The 24,392-nt window shown below is 43.2% G+C and overlaps 1 protein-coding gene and 1 long non-coding RNA gene across 2 annotated transcripts in view; both read right to left on the bottom strand.

Moving 5' to 3' along the window:
* Positions 1-24,392, bottom strand: part of serinc5 (serine incorporator 5) — a 29,536-nt gene that overhangs the window by 3,294 nt on the left and 1,850 nt on the right. Inside the window, exons 2-11 of the mRNA XM_076270652.1 lie at positions 16,389-16,553; positions 14,535-14,713; positions 12,831-12,913; positions 7,194-7,287; positions 4,189-4,400; positions 3,446-3,538; positions 3,068-3,194; positions 893-962; positions 657-693; positions 163-316 (exon numbers count right to left, since the gene is read on the bottom strand). Of these exons, the coding sequence (XP_076126767.1) occupies positions 163-316; positions 657-693; positions 893-962; positions 3,068-3,194; positions 3,446-3,538; positions 4,189-4,400; positions 7,194-7,287; positions 12,831-12,913; positions 14,535-14,713; positions 16,389-16,553 (1,214 nt within the window). The remainder of the gene's footprint in view (positions 1-162; positions 317-656; positions 694-892; positions 963-3,067; positions 3,195-3,445; positions 3,539-4,188; positions 4,401-7,193; positions 7,288-12,830; positions 12,914-14,534; positions 14,714-16,388; positions 16,554-24,392) is intronic.
* Positions 19,701-21,284, bottom strand: LOC143105833 (uncharacterized). The gene is made up of 2 exons (XR_012983555.1): positions 20,267-21,284; positions 19,701-19,944 (listed from the first exon to the last, which is right to left on the bottom strand). It is a non-coding gene; the product is annotated as an uncharacterized LOC143105833 (long non-coding RNA).

Genomic DNA, 24,392 nt, shown 5'->3' with positions numbered 1-24,392 from the left:
GACTTTCTAGTGGGATTACCCACCTCTGAAACAAACAACTCAACCCAGTGTGTATTGGCCTGTATTGGTTAGTGCTATATGCTCTATAAGGAACAGTGCATAATGGCAGTGTCCTTGGTATGAGCTGGCCTCATGGGATATAGTGCATTATACGGTACTCACTGGAACCAGTTTGTGACGGTCATCATGACGTAGAGGGAGCCGAGGAAGAAGACAAAGTGGAAGTAGGCGTAACTGTAGATAGTGCCGTCCTGCTCGTCGTAATTGACATCCTGACCGCCGCCGCCCGTTTTCTTCTCCTCCTCATCAAAGTCATCTGAGAAACACAGCATCAGCTCAGTTAGGTCAACAAGCGCGCATGGAGGAGTGTAAAGAAAAACACTGTTGTTATAGAGGCCTACAGCCACCAGGTGTCACTGGAGCGGAAGAGGAGTGCACATGAGGTTCAGTGCAAACTGTGATTCATTCACCTACTTGTAAATGTAATGCAATGTAAAAAGAGCAGTAATTGCATGATGTGGATAAATCACTTGATCTAATCAATTCTACTCAGTAGAAGTCAATCAAAATGATCACATAATCAGTTATAGTGGACCTAACTGTATTAGAACAGCTATCAGTATGGGTCAGTTCATTGTTGACATAAATCCACTTACCGGTGTCATCTCCCCAGCAGAAACAACAGCGAGCTCTCTGTCAGGGAAAGTAGAAAGCAAAAAAGTGTAACATATCCGGTCCAACATCACTGTCATTGTGTAAACACTACACCATATGTTACCCAATAATGTTTGCAAAAACATAATTAACGACCATGTTGTTATTGGGTCGTAATAAGGGGCGCTGGAGGGTCAAGCCTTGTGGGTGACTGCAGTCTGCAGAGGTGTTCAATTACCTCACTCTCTTGAACAGAGTTCCTGTACACCCGCAGAGCGGTTGAGCTCCTTCTGGTGGTGGAAGTCAAGCTGCTCAGAGAGAGAGAGAGAGAGAGAGAGAAAGAGAGAGAGAGAGATAAAGAGGTTAACAAATGGCCAAAGGAGCACCCTTCAAGCCAAATGCATTGGACATATTTCAGTACACACATAAACCAAACTCCCTGCTGCTAATTGGAAAATTGGCCCCAGAACTGAAAAGAGGCTGAGCGAAGAGAGAGAGAGAGAGAGAAGAGATAAATAAGAAAACAGACACCACTGGGTGTGAAGAAAAGCTAACAACGATTTGCCTTTTATCAGAAAACAAAGGATTCAAAAACAACACATGTGGTGTTCATTAGCACCCAAATCCATTCCAAATAATGATTTATTCCCATCATTCCCTAAATGCTGACTCCATGGGTCCTCCTTTGGGGAGAAGTTACTGTGGTTTGGTGGTCTGTGACATGAGGGCGATAAACAACATTGGACTAAAATTCCCGTTGATACTTACTTAAGCCTTAAAGCAACACCAAAGAGTTTTCTATAGCTTAAAATAATGTTTCCAAAATCGTTTCAGTGGTTCATCAACTCGTAACAGGGTGAGCGGCAATTCTGCATTCGCTTTGCGGCCCTCTATCGGCTACAACCACACTATGTAAGTTTGCCAGATGGGTAGCGGATCTGTAGTTCGATGGAATGAGACATAAGAAACTACAAATTTGACTTGGATCTGATGTCGCAATACATCGTACTTTTATAAGTCATGCAAAATATTCTACCTTGTCTGTGGACATCGTTATTTGCAAAGCCTGTGCTGGATAAACAAATAGCGTGCGTGCGACAGGGAAAGTTCTTTGGTGTTGCTTTAATACTGTACATATAAAAGATTGTAAGACAGGTCTGTTTCAGTCTGGTCGACATGGTATACTTTGTAGCTTTATCTTCTTCCTTTCTTTCTACCACTGACGCCCTAGACTTTTTATCTGGTTGCTTAAATGCTTTAGAATCTTGGGTGACGCTACGCACATTTTCTGCTACCGCTTCCATGAGACTGTAGTAACATGAAGTCAATAATTACCATCCCTAATGCTGTGTTTCACAGGGCGAAATAGCAGAGGAGGAAACTGGCACACCCCACTGTGGTTATCATTAAAGTGCTTTCAATCTCCCACACACACACACACACACACACACTCACATGAACACACACACATATACACTCACATGCACACATGCACACACACACACACTCATATACACACACACACACTAATTACTGGAAGTGGTACATTGTCAAAGCCAAACAAAATGGCCAACATTCTCCTGTGTTTTTTTTTTAATAAACCGTTGTCTGGGAAAGCTTCCCTGAGAAAGCCTCAGCCCATTCAGCTTTTAACTTCATCGGCTTGCCCCTTCTCATGCGAGGGGAGTGGGACTGCCCACCAAGTGCCTTGACCACCACACGGCAGTTCAAAATGGTGGCTTCGCGATGCTCCATTCCCACACTTACAACAGATCTGGGTAAATATGGAGCAAAGTTACCGAATAAACCGCCAGCGAGCGAGCGAGGGGAGAGCCTCGGATGACATGTCGGATCCTAATGTGAAACACATGTGAGTACACCCTTCCACACTGTGGGAGCCAAGCGGAGGAGGCTTTAATCTTCCTCGCCTCCTCCTCCTCCTCCTCTTTCTACTTTGCTCAACCATGGCAACACTACCTGCTTTTATGTTGACAATAACAGCCCGCACAGTCCCACAGGCTAAATTGCACGTTTATGTTGCGATGTGAAAAACGTGACCAGGCAGCAGGAGAAACGGAAAATTGAAAATCAGTTTAGTGTTTTGAAATAGACCAAGGACTCCTAGAAGATGGAGAGAGTTTTTTCTCTCTCTCTCTCTCTCTCTCCTTTACTGGCATGACTGTGCATTGTACAATATTGGCAAAGCATTAAGAACAGTAAAATAAACAGCAGTAATAATGTTAAAGATCTCTCTCTCTCTCTCTCTCTCTCTCTCTCTCTCTGTCTATGCGAGGGTTTGTGAGTGAGTGAATGAATGACTGACAGTAAAGGAGAGGAGAGAGTTCAGGAGTTGAGACAAGACTGGAGGAGAGGTGTACAACTTTGACCCAACTGCCCCCCTCCCCTGACGTACCATGAGTAAAGGATGCAGCAGAAGAGGATGGCCGTGCCCACTCCTGTGGCTATCCTCTTACCGCTCTCATCGCCCGAGCTGAAGGGGAACACGCACACAGTGACGTTGACTCCGTTCTCCTCCACCCCTGCAACACACACACAAACACACACACACACACAGGTTTAATGAGAGGGAAGAGGTTTGCCCGAATGTAGGAGCAATTAAATCTAGCTCTGGGTGCCACTGCTGGGCTCTGTTAATAAGAGCTTGACTTAGGGCTTGGCTCTGTTAAATGCGAGAGCAAGCATTTCACACAAACATTCACACACACTTACAGTCTCCTACACACACACACAAATAGACACATGCACAGACACTCACACAGATGTCACTCACTTTCTTTGGGTTTGCTGGAGAGGGCTGAGAAGGTCAGGTACATGACATACACACTGATCACTCCAGGCTGCAGCAGGCCAGACATAGGCTGGTCTGGAGAGAGAGAGAGAGAGTGAGAGAGTGAGAGAGAGAGAGTGTGAGAGAGAGAGAGAGAGAGAGAGAGAGAGAGAGTGTGAGAGAGAGAGAAAGAGAGAGAGAGAGAGAGAGAGAGAGAGAGAGAGAGAGAGAGAGAGAGAGAAAGGGGGAATGGCGTTTCATCACAAGTTATGTAGTTTGCGGGCTGCGGCCAATGACCTTATTTACAGTACAGTGGTTTAAATAGACACAAAGACACAGACAGACACAGACCATAAACCTACTAAATAACCTACTAAATGAACTTGAGGATGACACAAACAGTAGTACAAACTCGTTCACAAAATGTGGCCACACTGTTGCATAGTGATGTTTTAATCCATGTAGCTCATCCCACTCTCTCTATCCATTGTGCTGTGGCCTCAGGATGCTCCTGTTTAGAGCCTCTCTGCTGCCGCGCTCAGTGGAGAGAACAGAGCACACGCATGATTCACCCGGCACACTATGCAGTTGTGTGACTGCTGCTGTTGACATGTGCACATTCCCCAGCCCATCTGTCACGTGTGCGAAAACACACACACACACACACACACACACACACACACACACACACACACACACACACACACACACACACACACACACACAGAAAGCCGAGTCAGACTCACAGGTCTGGATGCAGGGCGAGATGGCCAGCAGGGAGACGATGACGCAGAGGGAGGCGTTGACGCCCAGGAAGATCTTGTTGAGGAAGCAGACCTGCGGGTGCGTGTAGAAGTAGGCCATGAAGACCAGCGCGCCCACCGCCACCGTGAAGAGCACCAGGGTCACCAGGGCCAGCGCCGCGTACCACAGCTTGTTGTACTTCACCCCTGACGTCCTGCGCAGGAGAGGGGGGGTGGGGGGATATGAGAAACTATTAACCACAATCAGAATAGAAGGTCTTTTCTTAGACTGAAGAAGTTTTTCACCCAATAAATCTCAGTAGGCCGTTCGTAAAGACAACATTATGTTTGAGTGCATTTATATGATAATCACTGTTACTGAGGGAGCGCAAAAAAGAAAAGCTGAAAAAGAAACAGCTTATTATTATAAGGACCATGTTAAACTCCAGTTTATATTTTTAACACTGCCAGGAAAAGCAATACAGGCCTGCATGATTAACTAATCCATTGTGCAACTACTGTATATATGGGAGTAGTTCAGCAAATGAGTGGATTACTGGAACAAACAGAGAGAGAGAGGAAGTCCTACTATTGTGCTGGACTATCTGTTGTGTTGTCTGGCTGAAACCGCATAAGCAATGACAATCACAAAACCAATGCTGTTCTCGACTCTATGTGGATACTGTGCAAAGTAGTTTATTGACCTAGAAAGAGGGTAAGTCAATACAACTCTAAAACAGACACGACATCAAAACTGTCCAAAGGTGGAGTTGAGCACCAAGCTCCAAACATCCTTCAAAACAAAAGCAGGCATGCAAACACACAGAAACACTTACAGACCTGGCCTGGGGAAAAAATAATTGAATCAGCACTTTTAAATTAGTTAGTTGACTGGCCCATGGTTTAATCAAGAGGGGTCAGTCGCCAATTAGGCGGATGTATGGACATGCTTTAATAAGGCAGCAGCATGTGGTGAGTTAAGGCATTCTTCTGGGAAGTGTGTGTGTGTGTTTGTGTGCGACTGTGCGCGCATGTGTATGTAACTGTGTGCTCACTCACTCTACAGCATTAAACCAAGTCTGACTATCCACTGCCTCCACTTGGCTGCTCGCCAACGCCTGTGTCACCTCAACTGGGCCATCTGGTCACTCTGGACGTGTTTATGCGCATGTGCTCTCTCCCTACCCCTTTCTCTCCCTACCCCTTTCTCTCTCTCTCTCTCTCTCTTTCTCTCTCTTGCACATACACACTCTTTCAAAGGCACTTACACACACTCACAATGGCATACACAGTTGTTGGCCCAGTCATGCACAAAGACACATAAAACAGGCAGGAATTGATCCTGTACAACACACACACACACACACACACACAAACAAACAAACTACATCTGCAGCTTGGCTGACCTAGCCCTGACACAAACACACACAGGCTCCCTGCTGAACACAATCATACAGTACTACAGGAAAGCTTCACAAATGTACTTCCTTTCATCCTGGGACTTTTTTTTTATTTGCTCTTCTTTCAGTTCCTACCCCACTGTTTTGCTGTTTTGTTCTACTTGCTTCCCTCAGAGCCTGGGGGTAGCCGTGCTGGTATGTGTGTGTGTGTGTGTGTGAGTGTGTGTGACTGTGTGTGTGTTGGGGGGGTGGGGATGGCTCTGCGGACACATTTAGCCCTAGCATGTGCATCCTGTCTGCTACGCTCCAATCTCCATCCCACCCACTGCTCAACTCTCCCTGCCCCTAGCGAATCCTCGCCTGCACTCTTTAACTTCTACCAGGAGCTGTGAATCACCTCAGGCACAAGGAATGAAAGCACCAACACCAACCTATGCAGAGCAGACATAACACCAGCTCATTGAAAGCACCAGCTCATTGAAAGCACAACAATACTAACTGCATTGCAACTCCTCAATGGCAAGTCAAACATTTGTATTGTTATTACAGTGAAAAATACATAATGAAGTCAGACAGTAAAAAAAAAAAATGCATAAATCTATAAATATAAGCATTCCAACTTTGGATGGAAACATGGTGGACGTTTGGTTTTCAGTTTTTTTTGCCCTGATAGGACAGCTTTTATTCCTGAATGGTAAAGGTAAGCTGTGCTTTTGAGAAAGCTGTTGAGAGCAACAGGTTGACCCTGAACACACTGCAACAACTGATCATAAACAGATAGAGAAGTGAAGCCAAACATTTCCCCTCTCACTACCGAAGCAGCAGGCCCACGTGACCACAGGAGACCGGTAAACCCGGCCCACTGCAGCATAGCGCTCAGTCATTCGTCATCTGGAGCTCTGAGGCACCAAATCAGTGTTAAACGAATTTGGGCTGTAATTCAGACGGGTCACAGAGGGGCGAAAAGACTGAACGCAGCCAGACATACTATACCCACTGAAGATCCAGAAAATGTGTCTGGAGCGTTTGGACGGGTCTAAATTTAGGACAGTGAGAGCTCTGAAGTCATAATCTGTTTAAAGTTTATCTTTCCCAAACATCGAACATCCTGTTAGATTTCATCCTGTTTGATGTTTATGCGCCTTACCAACATGATCCCTTGATGGTAATGGGTTGTGATTTTATTTCCATCATATCTGTAGCATTGGGTCCCTGGCTGTGCTAAAGTAGCCTCCACAGCAGGAGTTCTTCGTGTTAATGGTGTGGACCACTCTGGCAAACGTACAGTGGAAATTATGAGTCGCTAATACTACAGTACGTCTTCCCCTCTCTCATGCTTAATGGATTTCAGGTGTGCAGGCTGCGCGGATTGTTTTGCTTTGCCATTTCACAACAGTCGCGCTAAGAAAGGGCTGAAGGGAAATGGCTGCACTCTGCATTTCTGCTGTCTACCTGCATTTGATATATCCACCGTGACTGATTTTGCATTCATCTGTGCTCCGCAGAATGGGGACAGCAGATGGAACCTCTGGTCTGGATGAAAGGCTTCTGCGTGCTTTGGATGTGCTGATGGGTCTAATCAAGCTGATGCTAAGCGTGGATCATTACCAGTTTTGGTTCCAGCGATGGGCGAACTCGACCAGGAGCATCAGCTGGATGAACAGGAAGATGCTGCCTCCGACTGCCCCCACGTAGCGCCACACTGCAGATAGAGAGAGGGGGAGATATAGAGAGAGAGAGAGAGAGAGAGAGAGAGAGAGAGAGAGAAAAAAATATGAGAGGCAGTCTACAGAAGGAGCACTTACAGGTCTAATCTCGAACACTCACAGAACCCAGCCAGGCTGTTCAGCTGCCAGATTTCCAGAATGGAATTTAGTGGTAAGATCGCTGCAATTTCATTCAGGGCAGATCTGGTTTACTAGAGCAGTGGTGCCAGGAGATTTTATCAAGCACAGCTAAATAACTGCATTTAAAAGTTATTAGTAGAAAAATGGTGAATGAAAAACTGCTATTCAACACGCAGAGTGTTTAATAGCTGCTAAAATGGAAGCCCACTGAACAGGCCTGGTGGTGATACTAACTAATGCTTCAGCTAAACGCAAAATCTTATAACAGCCAAACAAATACACCCTCCCCTTCCATGATCATAAAACAACGTTGTTGATTGGCAGCACATTAGAATAGCGGGTGCCTTGGCTGTCTGTTTTCCATCTACAGAGACAGGACTGTGCAGGAATGCACATTTTTGAGAGGACACGCTGAATAGACAGACAGAGGATGTGAGGATCATTTCGATGAGTACAATTTTAAAGTACAATGGATTATAATCCTAGCCTGGGTGCCAGCCGAATTTAGTCCCGCCCACAACATTTGAGGTCGGGAAGTTCGGTCTGGCATTGCTCCATTGTGGAGCAACTATGCTCGCCCCAGACCTGGGCGGACCAATCAAATCGGGCTTTACGATGATGGACAGATGAGCAACAGCGCCTTGTCTATCACGTCATCTGAGCACGCTTAGGTTGATTATGTTTGCAACAAAAACGCTGTGGCTAGAAAGAGACAGATGGCTTCTAAGACCCCATATGGAAAATGCATATTATTTCAATGAGGTTGTATCACTAAAAACGATTATTTCTGAAAACTTTGGCCAAAGTTGAGATGTGGGAAAACTCATGGTTTCACGTTCATCAAGGGAAAACAGCGCGTTGCATTGACATGTTGTTCCCTTGTTCGTTGAAATCTCTGATTGACCACCTATTAGAAGGATTTGCGACAGCCTTTCCCAGCTGTTTATTACATGTTTGTAGCATATCAGTGTTCAACGGAATTATTTTTAAAAAACGGAGGGGATATAGGCTATCAGTTTTTTCCTAATAGCCTACCCTACTACGCATCTCTTAAATTTCGCCAATGAGTGTTGTAGGAGATATTGACAGCACAATAACTTTTACAAAAGACCAGAAAACAATGTTAAGGCATTTGTGGAGAAGAAGGATGGTTTGTGTTTTCTTCTTACATCTCGTAAGCTATTTCGCTCTGATTGGTTAGGTCTATCCAATTGAGTGCAACCCCTGTATCGGTTGATACACGCCCCATAATTACGCCCCAATGGAGCAGTATCAGACTCATATTCTGACTAGAATTTGAGTATGACAACGTCAGGCTATTATAATCCAGGCCTGCCGAAGAACTCTTCATTAGCTGGCCTTCATCATTTACCATACTAAATCTCATTAATTGTCCACCATTTGCAATCTTCCAGGCTGTACTTTGTCATCATGCTTAAAGAAATATTGTGGCCTTACTGTGAATGCAAGATTCCAGGAACAAACTGCCCCTGATGACTATGCTTAATCGAGTTAGGAGGCCATGTATGACAGCATTCTATGACAAACTGGATTAGTGGAACGGCAATCTGAATGGACTACTCACACGTACCTCCCTACTGGTAGGGTGGCCTGAACTGGACTCTTTACCTCTCTACAGTCTGCTTGGAGATTAAGGTAACACGTTATTTTAGCGAACACATTTTAGCCATTAATACATAATTAACATGTGTATTAGTGCTCAACGGGGTCTGTATTAAGCACAACTGCACATTTATTAGCTCTTTATTAAACAATTTCTTATTCTTAATCAATAGATTGTTTATTCTTGGTAATCCTTAATAAGCAACCAGTTGATCTTGATCTAAGGTTACACCTGGATGTCTCAAAATTTTCTTCAGCTGAACAAAGAAAAAACTGAAGTAATTATATTTGGTAAAAAGGAGGAAAGACTGTGAATCACCTCAGGCACAAGGAGTGAAAGCACCAACACCACCCTATGCAGAGCAGACATAACACCAGCTCATTGAAAGCACCAGCTCATTGAAAGCACAACAATACTAACTGCATTGCAACTCCTCAATGGCAAGTGTATTGTTATTACAGTGAAAAATACATAATGAAGTCAGACAGTAAAAAAAAAATGCATAAATCTATAAATATAAGCATTCCAACTTTGGATGGAAACATGGTGGACGTTTGGTTTTCAGTTTTTTTGCCCTGATAGGACAGCTTTTATTCCTGAATGGTAAAGGTAAGCTGTGCTTTTGAGAAAGCTGTTGAGAGCAACAGGTTGACCCTGAACACACTGCAACAACTGGTCATAAACAGATAGAGAAGTGAAGCCAAACATTTCCATTCTCACTACCGAAGCAGCGTTGCCACTCTCCTTGACACAAAAGGGTTGAAGGCAAAGGATGCTGTTAAAAATCTTGGTGTATTAATTGACAGTGATCTAAATTTCAACAGCCACATGAAAGCGATAACTAAATCAGCTTTTTACCACCTCAAAAATATTGCCAAACTCAGAGGGCTGATGTCAAAACATGACTTAGAAAAACTCATTCATGCATTTATCTCCAGCAGGGTTGATTACGGCAATGGACTGTTCACAGGCCTTCCTAAAAAGATTATTAAACAGCTTCAGGTGATACAAAATGCAGCAGCTAGGATTCTAACAAAAACTAAAAGAACTGACCACATTACTCCAATTCATAAGTCCTTGCACTGGCTTCCAGTAAGTCACAGAATTGACTTTAAAGCACTATTGCTTGTTTATAAATCAGTAAATGGAGCAGGACCTAACCACCTGTCAGACATGCTTCAGCAGTACACACCTTCTCGTCCTCTCAGGTCCCAGGTGAAAAACCTGTTAGTAAAACCTACTGTTAGAACTAAACATGGTGAAGCAGCTTTTAGCTGCTATGCGGCTCAGCTCTGGAACCAACTTTTGGGTGACATCAAAAAGGCCCCAACTGTAGCCAGTTTTAAATCTAGACTTAAGACCAAACTGTTCTCAGATGCTTTCTGTTAACTGTGCCGAGTTACAAATTCTGAATCTGCCTTGATAATTATTCTACCTTGTCTATTATTACTTTTCTACTACTTTTGCCTTTGTTTTTGCTTATTAATTATTCTTTCTTTTTAAATGATTTTACCTTGTGTTTTCTTTTTTGTATGATCAGAGCTTAAATTTCACTGCGGGATTGCGGGTATTGCGCATAATTTGTCCCGTAAAAGTCCCGCAACTCTAGCCATCATAATGCGAGAAATTCCCGCATACACTTTTACAGCCTGTCTGATGACGTTAATATAATCATGAAGTGGCGTGAAGGCGGTGCTATTGACCGGACGGATCAACTACCGAGTTGAATTGAACATGGCCTCATGCAGACGCAGACACACACACACGGAGAGAGAGAGAGAGAGAACCACTTTGCGCTTACGCAAATAGGCTACTATGCAACCATGGCAAACTTTTACATCTGGAAAGAGCTCCTTGGTAACTATCCTGCTAGCTCAGGTCACGTCAACACTTGATCCCAGAAAGATTGTCTTCAACTTGTTAGTTTTTTGAACATTAATTTTATCTAATAACATAGAAAACATAATGAATTGCATCCACATATCCTTATGCACTATGCACAACTTTTATTCACTAGCGACTAGCCTAAAGGGAGGCTGAAGGGAGGCTAATTACTCTCACCTATTTTCTTAAAGTGACAGGCACTCAGTTACACCTACTCATCACCAATGTGCACTCAATTAGACCTACACAACACATTAAAGATATAATAATAAGTGTTATAGTTAAACGTCAATATGAAGCATTCAAATTACTAAATATGTTTAGCTACTAGTAATTACTAGTAAAATGCTATACATTAAAAAAATACATTATTAACTAAATACACTCTATATAAATTAACAAATATATAAAATAGAAACATAGCCTATCACATAAGCCATAATTTTCAGTGTGTGTGTGTGGAGAGAGTCAAGCAGAATCTAGGATGTCCACTGTTGTGAATGATCCCACTACAGTATATATTACTGATGACGTCAGGGTGTTCGGGGCCCCAAAATCAAACACTTTTTTAAAAAGTATCGAAGAAGTATCAAAATTGCAATCCCCCCCTTCCCCCTAAATTGTGTAAATCCCCCCTACATGAATAACCTAAGGTGGGAATTCCCCCCCCCATTTTGAAAAATGAATTTTAAGCCCTGATTCTTTGACTATATTGCCCTTCTATGCTTTTATTTGTTATTATTGTTTGGTTTTGTTTATGTAAAGCACACCGAACGACCTCTGTGTATGACTTTGAGTGTCTGTGTTTATTTATATAATGAAATATATAAATAAACTTGACTTGACTTGATATATAGTATAGATCAAAATAGAGAGATAACAGACTCCTAATTCACTGTCTAAATATGTGACTGATAGTGACAGAATAATAACATATTAAAACAATGTATTAGAAGGCTATACATTTTCTATTTTGATCCATACTGCAATTTCATAACCTTAGATTAAGACCAACTATTTGCTTATTCAGGATTTACCAAGAATAATTCATCTACTGAGTAAGAACAAGAAATTGTTGAATAAAGACCTAATAAATGTGTAACGTCAATTAATATAGACCATTAAGCACTAATAAAAACACATATTAGTTATGTATTAATGGCTAACATGTGTTCAGTAAAATAAAGTGTTACCGAGATGAATATTAAACTATGTCACATACAGCTAATCCATTTAGGATCTGTGTTCCCTATTGTTTGGCTAGTTGCTAACGTAAACCTTAGGAGTGAACCACACAATGAAATGAATCATGTTGAGAATGTTTGCAATTAAGTTGCCCATAAATCTGTTTCACAATGTTCGCCAAAACAGCCGAGCTAAAACGAAAAAACCCTCAGATTCCACTAGGACAGCAGATGGAGAGCATGATGACAGAGACCGGGCCAGCGACCCTCAATTTCCCCTGGGACCCAACCGCCGAGGAGGACTGGGCTAGGCCCAAATCGCCTGCCACTCCAGCAGTGCCGGCCAAATGGACCCTGGAGAGTTCTGGAGCCCTTGAAGAAGACGACTGCAGAAGTCCGGGTCTCTCTGGAGCCCGCTGCGATACCACCACTGCACACTTTTTCATTTGTTTAACAAGAGCAGTGACTCCAAGGTCGGAGAGACCTTTGCCGTGGAATGTTCTAGTGTGTTATATCTTTCCATTTTCAAAGGGAGAGTGGTTAGGCCTACAAGGAGGTTGAAAGAGTGTTCTGGAATGTATGGTGAATGTAGTTTATCATTTGAGGCAGGAATACATAGACGTTTAGGAGGTTCATTCTTTATCTTATGATAACGTGAACGTTACAGAGAGGAAAAATAGTAGAACAGAACCGAGAAAGACTGTACCTTCAAGAAAGGTATCCTGATTTGGAAGGAAGAATCCTCCTGCACAGCAGCCCAGCAGCGCCAGGAACTTGAAGAACCAGAACCTGCATGCGTGAGAAACAAAAGGTGGAAAACACATCCGATTATTTTCATAGTGCCTATGACTCACCACACATTATCTGGACGCTGCTACTTGCTGTCAACCTGCAAATGCAAAACAAGCCGTCTTGTTTGATACGGAGGATTAGTCATTAGAGAGAAAACTTCACAGATGTGAATGTGACTTCACAGTGTTCAAAAGCGTCAGTAGTAGGCTTTCCTGTTGTGAAGTGTGGCGGGCACGGGCATCTTTGTGTGTCGCCACGTGCCCACCCTGGGCTCTACTCACACACTAATAAAAAAAAAAACCACCCATACAGACACTCTCTGCTTAGCAATATTTGCATACCTCACAAAACATCCAATTATTGGTGGATCCAATTATGATCTTAAGCGTTTCTTTGTGGGGGGGGGCTAAGCCATTTGATTTGTAAGGGGCAGAATAAGGCTCATTCCGCAGCAACTTCCTCTGGCCAGATCCTCGGAATTAATACATCTATTCATTGGCGGGTGGTGTGGGAGGCTAGCGAGGAACAAGGGGGAGACAGCAGGAGGGGGAGGAGAGGGATTAGCCGCTTGCGCTTGTTATCAAGGATTTCTGGCTAAGTGCTGTTTGAGGGCAGGCCGGTTAGGAAGGCTGTCTGCCAAAGCATACATGTGATACCATAGTGATAGCGTGGCCTACAGAGATCTTCAGAGAGACACATGGTGGAAGCTAGGGATGTAACGATTACCGGTATAATGGTAAACCGCGATAAAAATGTTGACGATAATAATTACCGCTTTCATTTCAAACATCATGATTATCACTGTTGATTACCGCAGTGTGGAAACCGTGTGTTTAATCCTTCCCAGCTTCATCCGAGCCTGCTTTTGACATACAGTAGGCCTGGTACAATGGAACAGAACTGGTACCCTACTGATTCTGTTGTCTAATTGATGGTTTTAACTACGATTCAGATTAGGCTACACCTGATTTTATAAGGCGGAACTTTTTCACCGCAAAATGTGCACCGTATCATGTAGCCACTCTGCTTCTTTTTGTGTTCACGTCCACATTAAATCCATTCCACTCACGTTATCAGGAGAATACAGTAGCCTAAAGTTTTATTTTGAACGCTTACTTTGGTCTCACTCATTGCATCCAAATAACAGAAAGAAAAAAAAACAGCTAACTCCAAGTTATGGTAGGGTGTTAAGCTATAAGCACATAGCCAATTAAACATGAAGAAAAAAGTGAACGGGACACTTATTGAAACTATTTCAGCTTGTGTAGGACTATCAGTGCTTTCTGAACATATTGAACACGCTTTTAGAAATACCGTGATAATACCGAAAACCGTGATAATTTTGGTCACTATAATCGTGAGGTTAAATTTTCATACCGTTACATCCCTAGTGAAAGCTGGTGTGGACTATGGAAGCTGGTGTGGGCTGGTGGGGGGGAGAGAGAATGCAGAGATATATTATCTACCCATTCTGGATGGACATACACAGAGAAAGGGAGAGGGAGAGAGCAAGAGAGCCTGTCAGTGAGTGAGAAAAAAACAGAGGGAATGGGCTCCATAACAATGGAAGGAGTGTGTGTGTGTATGTGTGTGTCCTGTGTATTAGAGAGAGCCGTACCCGTTGTGAATGGCTGCCCGGCACCCCGTGCTGGACTGGACCCGTATGGTGAAGATACAGAAGAGGAAAAAGAAGCAGGCCATGCCAAAGCAGACCTTGTACACCGCCCTGTAGCCCACCAGGTCGTTGCAGTTGGCCCCGGCACTCAGCTGGTCACAGATGTCTTTGTACAATGGCAGCTGAGGGGGCAGGACATATCAGACATTTACCACACATGATGTGTGAGGCCTAAGTAGCCTGCCTTGCCATTTCATGCAGTGCACTGTCAAAATAACTTATGTCGAATTTATTGTCTTTAAAGCAAAGACTAAATTAAAACATTCATGTATTCATTAAATTGAGAAAAACAGGGAGTACAAAATTAGGTACTATAAACAGGATTATAAACGGGTAATAAAAATCTTTTCTCTTGGTCAGACTGTTTACTCAGAAAGAGACAGAAGATGGCTGTGTAAAAACACACAGCATGTGAACTTGAATGACTCATAGCACAGGCTCAGCAGGCCATCAAAGCTATTCCTGGGTGTATTAAACATAAAGTAAATTAATCTTCCAAAAGTTAAGCTGGCTGGACAAAGACAGCCAATGCCTGACTCTTATTTACGGCATGGGTGTTAGTGTCAACCCAAGTCCAATATTTAATATCTTCTTTTGTGAGGAGCAGACAGGATTGGCTAAGAAAGCTCTTAGCTTCAGCTGTGTAGCATTATCCATTTGGAAAACCCTATGGTATATACTTGGCCTTGTAGGTCACATTTAGTGCATGTAATTGCAGCCTGGGGTAAAGAAAATTATGTTTGACATGAAGCAGCAATCATCCATCCCGAAATACTTGAAAAGAAATAGACACACGTTTGAAGGAGCTATTTCAAGGTGAAAGTGTGATCTATTGTTACCAGTGACCACCTCAAAGGCTGTTTCTTTTCAAAACAGAAAGCACAAGCTCTAAGACCCACTTGATATCACGCTCTCTTGAAACAGACATTGCTAACTAAACTGATGCTTTTAGCACATATGTGCTGTTGGTATCAGGCTTTGGTCCCCAAAAAAGGTGGGGGTTGCTCTTTGTCACTTCACTGGTCTCTTGTTCCCATGTGAAATTTTAAACAGCAGGGGAGTCAACATCACCCCCGAATACAATAGTGGAGGCGCAACCAGCCTGTAAACCAGGGCACACATGACAGGCCGACGCCACACAATGCTTCTCCCAGAGCACCGGGCAACATTCCATTGTGCACCCAGTTTCCAGGGAAAAGGACTGCAGCCTCGGAACTACTGCTAGGGGAGCGTACGGTCAGGGGGGCGTAGCTTCTACGAGTTCTCCCTCCTTCAATTAGAGCTGTATTTCAGGCTGCTATGCTATTAGATCTTTTTTGGGAGGGGGGGGGGGCGAGTTGAAGGCCCTAGATTTTACAGTCTTTCCTTAGCAAAATGAAGCCATCCTTTGTGGTGTTGTATACCTCAATAGCTGGAGCTGAGGTGTGGAAATAACATGGTTAAAGAGGGGAGAGAGAAAGAGGGACAGTTCAGTTTATTTTCAAGGGCATCTGAGATTAGTGGGCTAGTCTCTATTTCTTAGACTACAAAAGAGTGCAGGAGGTGATTTAAAAGCCATTTGTTGGGGCGTTCTCTTGCGGTTTTACTATCTCCCAATAGAACATTTACTACTCAAAATATAAAACAACACAGAGCTCCATCCTGCTTTTCCCCCCCTGGCACACTTTTTCCCCCTTTTGAGTTGTTATGACCAGGGCATGTGTTTGTAAAGAGGGTGCGTCAGAGCAGGGGCAAGCTGCAACATGGCCGAGCAAACACAAGCAGACGTGGAGGCCAGTCGTCGTTGGCGGGACTTACATTCTGCATCTCCTTCTCCACGGTGGGCGACATCATGACGACGCAGATGACCGTGACCAGCATGAAGTAGAGCGCATACATGAAGCGCGTGCCGGTGGACTGCTTTATCTTGGGGCAGCAGCCGCAGCACAGCGAGCACGCCGCCGAGCCACAACAGCATGCCAGCTGAAAAGGGAGGAGGAGAGTAAATAAAACATGAGGACAAAGAGCAGCACAAGAAACAGAAATAAACACACACACGTTTCTCTCTTACTGTTACACACCCATCTGCACCCTTGAACACACTGCAATACTGTACTATAAAACCACATCAGTGCAGTGCATTATGGGTGAATAACTATCCTCTATTGGCCCGTAGTGTGCCATCATATTTTATGCTCTAATGGTTTTATATAGTCGTTTCTGAACATGGTGGTACATTTGAGTCTCTCTTTTCACACGACTACTGCTGTCAGACTGGAGACAGTGAAAGAGTAATAGCCTATATATTTTTTTTTTTTTTTTTTTACTACTTTGCCTTTGTTTTTGCTTACTAAATTATTCTTTATTTTTAAATGATTTTACAATGTGTCTTATGTTTTTGTTTTTATTATTTTACCTTTTAACTATTCTTTGACTATATTGCCCTTCTATGCTTTTATTTGTTATTATTGTTTGGTTTTGTTTATGTAAAGCACATTGAATGACCTCTGTGTATGAAATGCACTATATAAATAAACTTGACTTGACTTGACTTGACTTGACTATATAGCGGTCCCCAACCACCGGGCCTAACCGGCCGTAGCCTACGACATGAGTTTTAAAAAAAATGCCTGCAAACTAAACTCAATTTAATTCGCAATAATGTCACGTTTTTACATGGCATAGGCCTATATGCAGTTGTTTGATTGCACGCATGTTTGCATTTTGCAAGGTCTATTTTCTTACGTCTGTCTGTCCTGCCTTAAACACTTTACAGGTCAGCTCACTTCACTTGATCAGTTCTTGGCGAATGGTAGTGTCACGCGAAGTTAGCTAAACTGCTAGAATGAGCAACAAAAAACAAGCATCTTTAGCAGACACTGGCCAGGGTGTTTAAGTTGCGAGAGCCGCTGCAGAGATATCTTACAGAAAAAAAAGTCACCGTTAGCTGCACATTTTAGTGATGAGGACTGGGTGTCAAAACTCGTTTACCTATGTGGCATATTCGGGTTGCTTAATGACCTCAACCTGTCACTCCAGGGGAGAATGACGACTGTCTTTAAACTGGCAGATAAAGTCGCTGCATTTAAAGCCAAGCTTGATTTGTGGGGACGAATGGGGACGGGGTGTATTTGATATGTTCCAAACAGTAGTGGGGGTTTTGGGAGAGACTGACTTGAGCTTAAGGCAGGGCCCTTTCTCTCGCAGCTGGTGCGCGATCACCTTGTTGCGCTTTCAAATGAGTTTGAGCGTTAGGCTACTTCCCATCCTCCAAAGATCCACGGCAAACCAATGAGTGGGTCCGCAACCCATTTGTCAATATCCCGAATAGTCCTAACATGTCAGCGCAGGAGGAAGAGCAATTGATCGAAATTGCAAATGACAGTGGTCTTAAGAGTGTATATGAGGAAACCTCTCTGGCGGGTTTTTGGATCAAAACCAAAGCAGAATATCCCGAGATAGCCGTAAAAGCGCTGAAAACATTGCTACCCAGGGTGCGATTTGTGTAAAAACCAGAGGGGGGGATGATTTTGAATATGTTTGAACGATTCATAGCCTAGTAATTTCATGGCTAATAATAGCCTATATTAATTTTGCCAACTTTGTAACATTTACCTTTAGCTTAGTTTTAGTTTACCGTTGTGTATGACTTTAAACAGCCAGTGTGCTCAGCTCCTCTAATGCAGGGTTGGACTACGTTTTGACAAGCATAAATTCACCTTGTTCTTGACCCATCTGAAATGACTCCTCTACCTTTGCTGCCTCCATCCTTTCTGTATTTGTTATGTAAAATGTTGTATATGATGACACTGAAGTCTTGAGTTAGGGAATTGGCTAACAGTGTTAGTTGGTATACAAATAGTACATTGCGCTACACGCTGCGTAGGCTGCGTGCATTCTCTCTCCTGCAGATTTGCGTTCAGTAGCCAAGTGCGTAATATTGTAAAAGTTGAAAAAATAAATGTGTTTATTGAAGCCTACAGAAAATAAATAGCTTACTATCATACTGTCAGTTAATTGGCTACAGTGCAGTGAAGAGTTTGGAGAGTGAAGTTATAGGGCAACTTGAAGTTTTATGAAAATAATTTACGGGCCATACCATGAAGCTTCTATTTCTTGCAGCTGTTATAAAACACCCGCTAGATAGTTTAAATACCCACCAACATTCGTTTTTGCTGTACGGATTATTTCTGTAAGTTATTTGTCTACTAGGCCTAGCCTACTGGTTGATATATCAAACGAGTGCTTTCTCGTTCGTCCTCCGCAAACTAGGTGTTTAAAGACGATATGCTGCTCTGAACGCGTTTCATGTTTGGTTCAGCTGTTTTCCCTGCGGAAGTTCCCGCACTAAAATGTTACAATGTTTTTGTGTTGACGTTCAGAAATATGTGCCGTCTGCCAGAAGGCTACTGAATAGCCTACTCTGATGTATTGACACTGAAGATTGTTAGATTTCAAGAGTTTAAGTAGGCTAGCAGTTAACCTTATACATTTCCACCCCTATTTTGAGTTTTTCCTCGAAATTGCACACCGCCTACTTAAAATGGCCCTGTTGCCACATACTTTGACTTACAATCAAGTGCCTGACCTCTTTGGAAAGCTAAGGCCTTGTAGAATTTTTTGGTACCAATAGATTGACTGTGTGATGAACTATCAGAGAGTGGCAAAGGGTAGAATGATAGTTTTTTTTATAGGCGGTTATGTACATCTCTAGAAATGACCACATTCTGCCCTCTTGGTCACTTATTTTCTCTTGAAAACACCACTGAGGCCCACTACCAGGTCTTGTGAATCTGTATGTCAAAGTAGATCCTTATAGGATGATGTATGACTGTGTGGGACCCATATTTGTGTGGGCATACACATGCGTTTTGCTAAGTGTCCATTTGGAGACTCCAAAAGGACCTTTGGTTACCCAAAACTAAAATGCTTCCTATACAAGAACCCCTTTATGTAGAACCATGATCTTGGTGTCAAATGAAAGGTTACACTCTCTGTGTCATGTTGCTTGTACCTGGAGTGCTTTGCAGTGGCTGTGCCATGAGTCCAGAGAAGCATTATCTGACCTGAAACTCTTACTTTTGCTCCTACGCCTTTGAGATTTCCATGAAAAAAGGACAAACAAGGTAATGCAGTGAACATTTGTATTATAAAATGAAACAAAGGTAAAAAATAGCAATACCCTGGCAAACGAAACATCAAATGATTCACATTCAATGCAATAGAAATGTATTTGTGTTGGCAACCACGGTCAACAAAATGGAACGTGTTATGAACAACTGAAATAGTCTCGGCCACCGGCTCCTCTTCCTCAGACACAGGATCCTCAGCTCTTGTTTTTTTGCTTGGCGGGGCCCAGTCTTCATCGCTGTCACTGAAACAATTGTACAGATGGAAGTTAGGCTCAGACCCACTAAAGTATATGAAAACCCTTCCCAACAACTTACACAAATGATATAAATGTGTGTACTCAGGTCACACCTCCCCCTGCTCTCTCTTTTACACACACACACACACACACACACACACAAACACACACTGCATTCTCACCTAACTCCCCTCCCCCCAGGTACCAGAACACTGTTCACACTGTTCACACTATGAAACAAAGCTAAATGAAAAACTATGCACTAAACATTACAAAAGCAAACTAAACTGTATCTGTAACTGTATATGGATATAAGTAGTCTACTCACAGCTCAAAATCGGGGTCCTTCCCAGCTAAAAAGTTCTGCTCCTCCTCGGAGTCGCATTCCGAGAAAATGCTTTCTTCTCCTTCATCGATGTCCTCCAGATCTTCAATGTCCTCGGGTTCTTCGACATGTTTCGTCTTTTTTTTGTCTCTTTGGCATGTTTTACGAACAAAAACCTTCAAAAACATGTATCTTGCTTGTTTAGTAACAAACTTCCAAACCACTGCTTCGGAATCTGGTTACGCATGGGCTATGCGCCTTGAGTTTAGCCGACAGGGAAGTAGAATGGGACGATGTGTCACATGTCTAAAGAAAGCTCTCCTCATTGGCTACACGGACATCTAGGTCCCATCTCATTGGCTCACTCAGACGCAGCGCTATGACCATTCAAAGACTGGTTGTCAGATTCATCGCTTACGTGACTCATTGGCTTTGATGGCATCTATCTCGACTCTCATTGGTCCTACAGACATGTAATGGGTATCGATGGAATCAGAAGAGCCTCGTGAACACGCGGAGTACCGTGAATCCAGCGACAATAATGGAAGTAAAACCGAAATATCTGGATTTCCGCGAAAAATAAGTGTTTACTTCGCTTCTTTTCGTATGTATCTGTTTTGTTTGTACTGGCGTGTACAACTACTCAATATATTGGCAATATAACAATGTAGATATTTTACATCTATGGATTCTTACGAAAATTTCAAGACCAAGCATGCTGGGCTAACTTATTGGTACGGCCATACAGACAAGTGACAAAATATGAACGCAGCAACTTTGGGGGGTGGTGGAGGGGGGTATTCTGATATGTTATATATCGGGATAAACTTATATTTTACACACGAAATATATGTTAATTCATGGAAAGCTTTACATATATCGATTCTTGAGTTTCTCAGCTTTAAAATGGTATATAGCATGACTATGGTAGTTCATGATAAGGTGCAAAGAAATGCATGGGGGTTGTTGGGGGGAGGTGGGGGGCACTGTATTTGCCCGAATACGGGTCACCCGTAGTGTACTGGGTTAAGTTGCATTGCTATCAAGGGGGGAAAATCCTTGTCCCCACCGGCGATAAAAATAATTTAGCAGAGGTAGGGATAGGAAAACCAGAGGTGGGGAAATCCTCACCATCCCCCCCTACAAATCGCACCCTGTTGCTACCATTTCCCACCACGTATCTATGCGGGTTTTCTGCAATGACTGCAACTAAGCCCAAATTGCGCAATCGACTGGACATTTCAAACACACTGAGGGTGTCACTGTCTTGTTGCAGGGAAACAAGCACAGGGCTCCCACTGATTATATTCGTAATGCACGTTTAGTTCCCATGTTTTGTTCCCATATTTTGTTACGCATGCCATGTTCACACTTGATGGATGTAGCTTCAAGTTGTTCAATTTTCATAGTTCATATTGTTCAATTTTCACTTCTTCAAGTTCACGTTTTTAAGAGTTCGTTACCTTCACTGTTCATACATAGGGCCTAACTGGAGCTAGTTCTTTTCAAGTAATGCATGCACAACACATATGGAATATGGAACATGGAACCCCCGAACCCCCCCGTCCGTGAAAAAAAAAAAAGGGAATCAACCCGGTCCATGGTACGTAAAAGGTTGGGGACCCCTGGCCTATAAGTTGTTATGAACAGATTAAAGTCTTGTGTCGAACAAATAGGCCTTCTCAGTTTTGTTGTGGATATTACATTTCTATGCCCACTTGCCAACAACACAACACTCAATACAGAACTCATGAGCTCAGAACCGCAGTTGTTTAAACAAACCACACGTTGCTCCCATTGGTCAAGTACTTGCTCTAGCCATCCCAAAGACCAATCCTTATTGGCTGCTGAAACGGCAAGAGCAGGATTGTTTCCATGGCCGCCTGTCAGCAGCAGTGGGGAAGGCGCATCCAGGGAGGTTACAGACATTACGGCTGTATCAAGTCTACAAGGCAGCTGATGGGGGCTTGAGAGATTGCACCTGGAAATGTCTTTATCTGCTCATCTGCTGCTGAGTGCTGAGTGGAACTTTTCTGTTGCAGACAGAGTCTACAGGATGGAGAATGGGTCAGAGATCCAGGCTAACAACTGTACACTGTTCATATGAAACCTTTTTAGCATGAGCTAAAAACAAAATGTGTAAATCAAGTCTATGGGATAGAGGAGGGTGAAACGAAAAATAAGCTTTACCCAAATTGTGTGTTAAAGCCTCCTTTCAGGTTTTTTCTACTATTTACCATTACATATGGAATAAAGTGCAAATAATTTACCCAAACACACAACCAAAAAAGACAGCAGGGGAGGGATACCTTAAGCAAATGCCCCATCCCAAGCTGTGGCTGGAACCAATGTGGGTGGGTAAAAGGGGAGGGGACACCCTGTGGTCAGCATGTCCAGACCACTGATCACCCACCGACCCACCCTGAGTAAAGGGCCCTCCTTCGTGTTGGTCAGTGTGGCATGAAGGGAGCGCGGCCGGAGTCTAGGCTACATCCCAACCCCCTACACTGACCTCTCCCATGCTGCGTAAGAGATACTAGCCCGAAAGCTCCCCCACACATAGGGGTGCACTCTTGGCCACTCGAGTGCAGTGCCTCCCTTTCTTGTCCTCCAGCTGCTAGCTGTGGCCTTGGGTGAAAGGCGATAGGACCTCGCTGCTTCACACACAAAGGCCTTCCAACTCCAAGACAATGACCTGGCCGATGTAACCCCATCCGTGGGAGCGACAGAGACTGTTGATGGAGACTTCCTCGCCTTGCTTGACTGATCCCTGCTACCAGGATCTGTTGTGCCGAGGTCCTAGCTTTAAGGCGCATCTTTCAAATGAAAACCTGTGTGACTGCATAGCTGAGTGTTGGTTGCAAGACTAGCTGTGCTAGTCAGTGCTGCTGTGTGTGGTGCTTGACAACAAACTGACTCACGGCGCATTTGGCGGCATACGCATGAGTCACCAGGTCAGTTGGAAAATCCATGAAACACAACAACTCAAACAAGAAAACACAGCAAAATGTCCATGGATTTGTGTCAGTGTGTTAGCCTAAGCTATTACAGATTTGTAAGAAACATGGCTGGAGTATCCTTATTTTGAGGAGCAATTAAGAACAATCTGGATTTGTATTTTTTTTTTAATTGTATTTAGTGATTATTTACTGAGCACTTGTGTTGTAAAAGGCATGTTAATAAAGTATCTCTGTTCCGTCAACAATGCACTTCCATTCAATGCAATGCTTCGATCTTTCCACATTTCGGGACATTAAAATGGAACATTTGGTCCACTTTTAGCAGCTCTTGTAACAAAGTCAGAGGAAGTGAACAATGATTTGGCCTAATACTGTTTCTGCATCTGCAACATCAAGGGCAGTAGTGGAAAAAACAGGCTTGACAATAACACCACAGATACAGTTTTATCAATGAGTCCTTTGTGGTACCACTGCCCTGTTAACAGGGTGACAGAACGAGAGAGACAAAAATTTATTACTTCACTGTTTCAAGTATACACAGAAGTTGCCTTTTGTCTTGAGTAAATAGAGACCATGAATACGCTAGAAATTTAAGGACTGTAAGCTGTTGAATATCTGCCGAAGAATGAAATGTGTTTCACACTTACTATTCAGAGGGTGTGTGAATAATCACTATGCAGGTGTGAAAAAAACAGGCAAAAAAGAAGGCTAACTTAAGTTTAAAAAAAACCTGGTAACCTCAAGCTTCAACCAATCTCTTAAACAAGAAAGCCTTCTCCACACAAGCCACAGATTTAGGTTGAACAGAGAACTCCAAACCTCCCGAAGTCTACGGGTGAGAAGCCATTGCTCACTGCAAAACTTTGAAGTGATAAGGATTCTTTGTCCTTTCAATTTAACTCTGCTGTGAAAATGAGGCTATTCCTCTGGAAAACTGTTATTGGAGTTGTTGGAAAAAGCTTTCCATCTTTCCAGTATCAGTCCACAGAGAATATAGCCTAGCAAGGACACAAAGCCTCGCCTCCCCTCCCCTTCATGGAACATCCACATTACAATGTGTACTTGGGCAGGCAGCATAAAGAAAAGACCTCAGAGTGTAGCCTATTTCAAGGCATTTCATCATGCCTTTGCTGGGAGCCACCTCCTTGGCAACTAATAATGCAAGCGCA

This window comes from Alosa pseudoharengus, unplaced genomic scaffold (genome assembly GCF_046254945.1).
Source record: "Alosa pseudoharengus isolate Yale_2024_CS ecotype anadromous, Long Island Sound unplaced genomic scaffold, YU_APseudo_1.1 YU_APseudo_1.1_scf_6, whole genome shotgun sequence".
Classification (NCBI taxonomy): Eukaryota; Metazoa; Chordata; class Actinopteri; order Clupeiformes; family Clupeidae; genus Alosa; species Alosa pseudoharengus.
The sequence above is the reverse complement of the archived record's forward strand: the minus strand, read 5'-3'. Positions and strand labels throughout refer to the sequence as shown.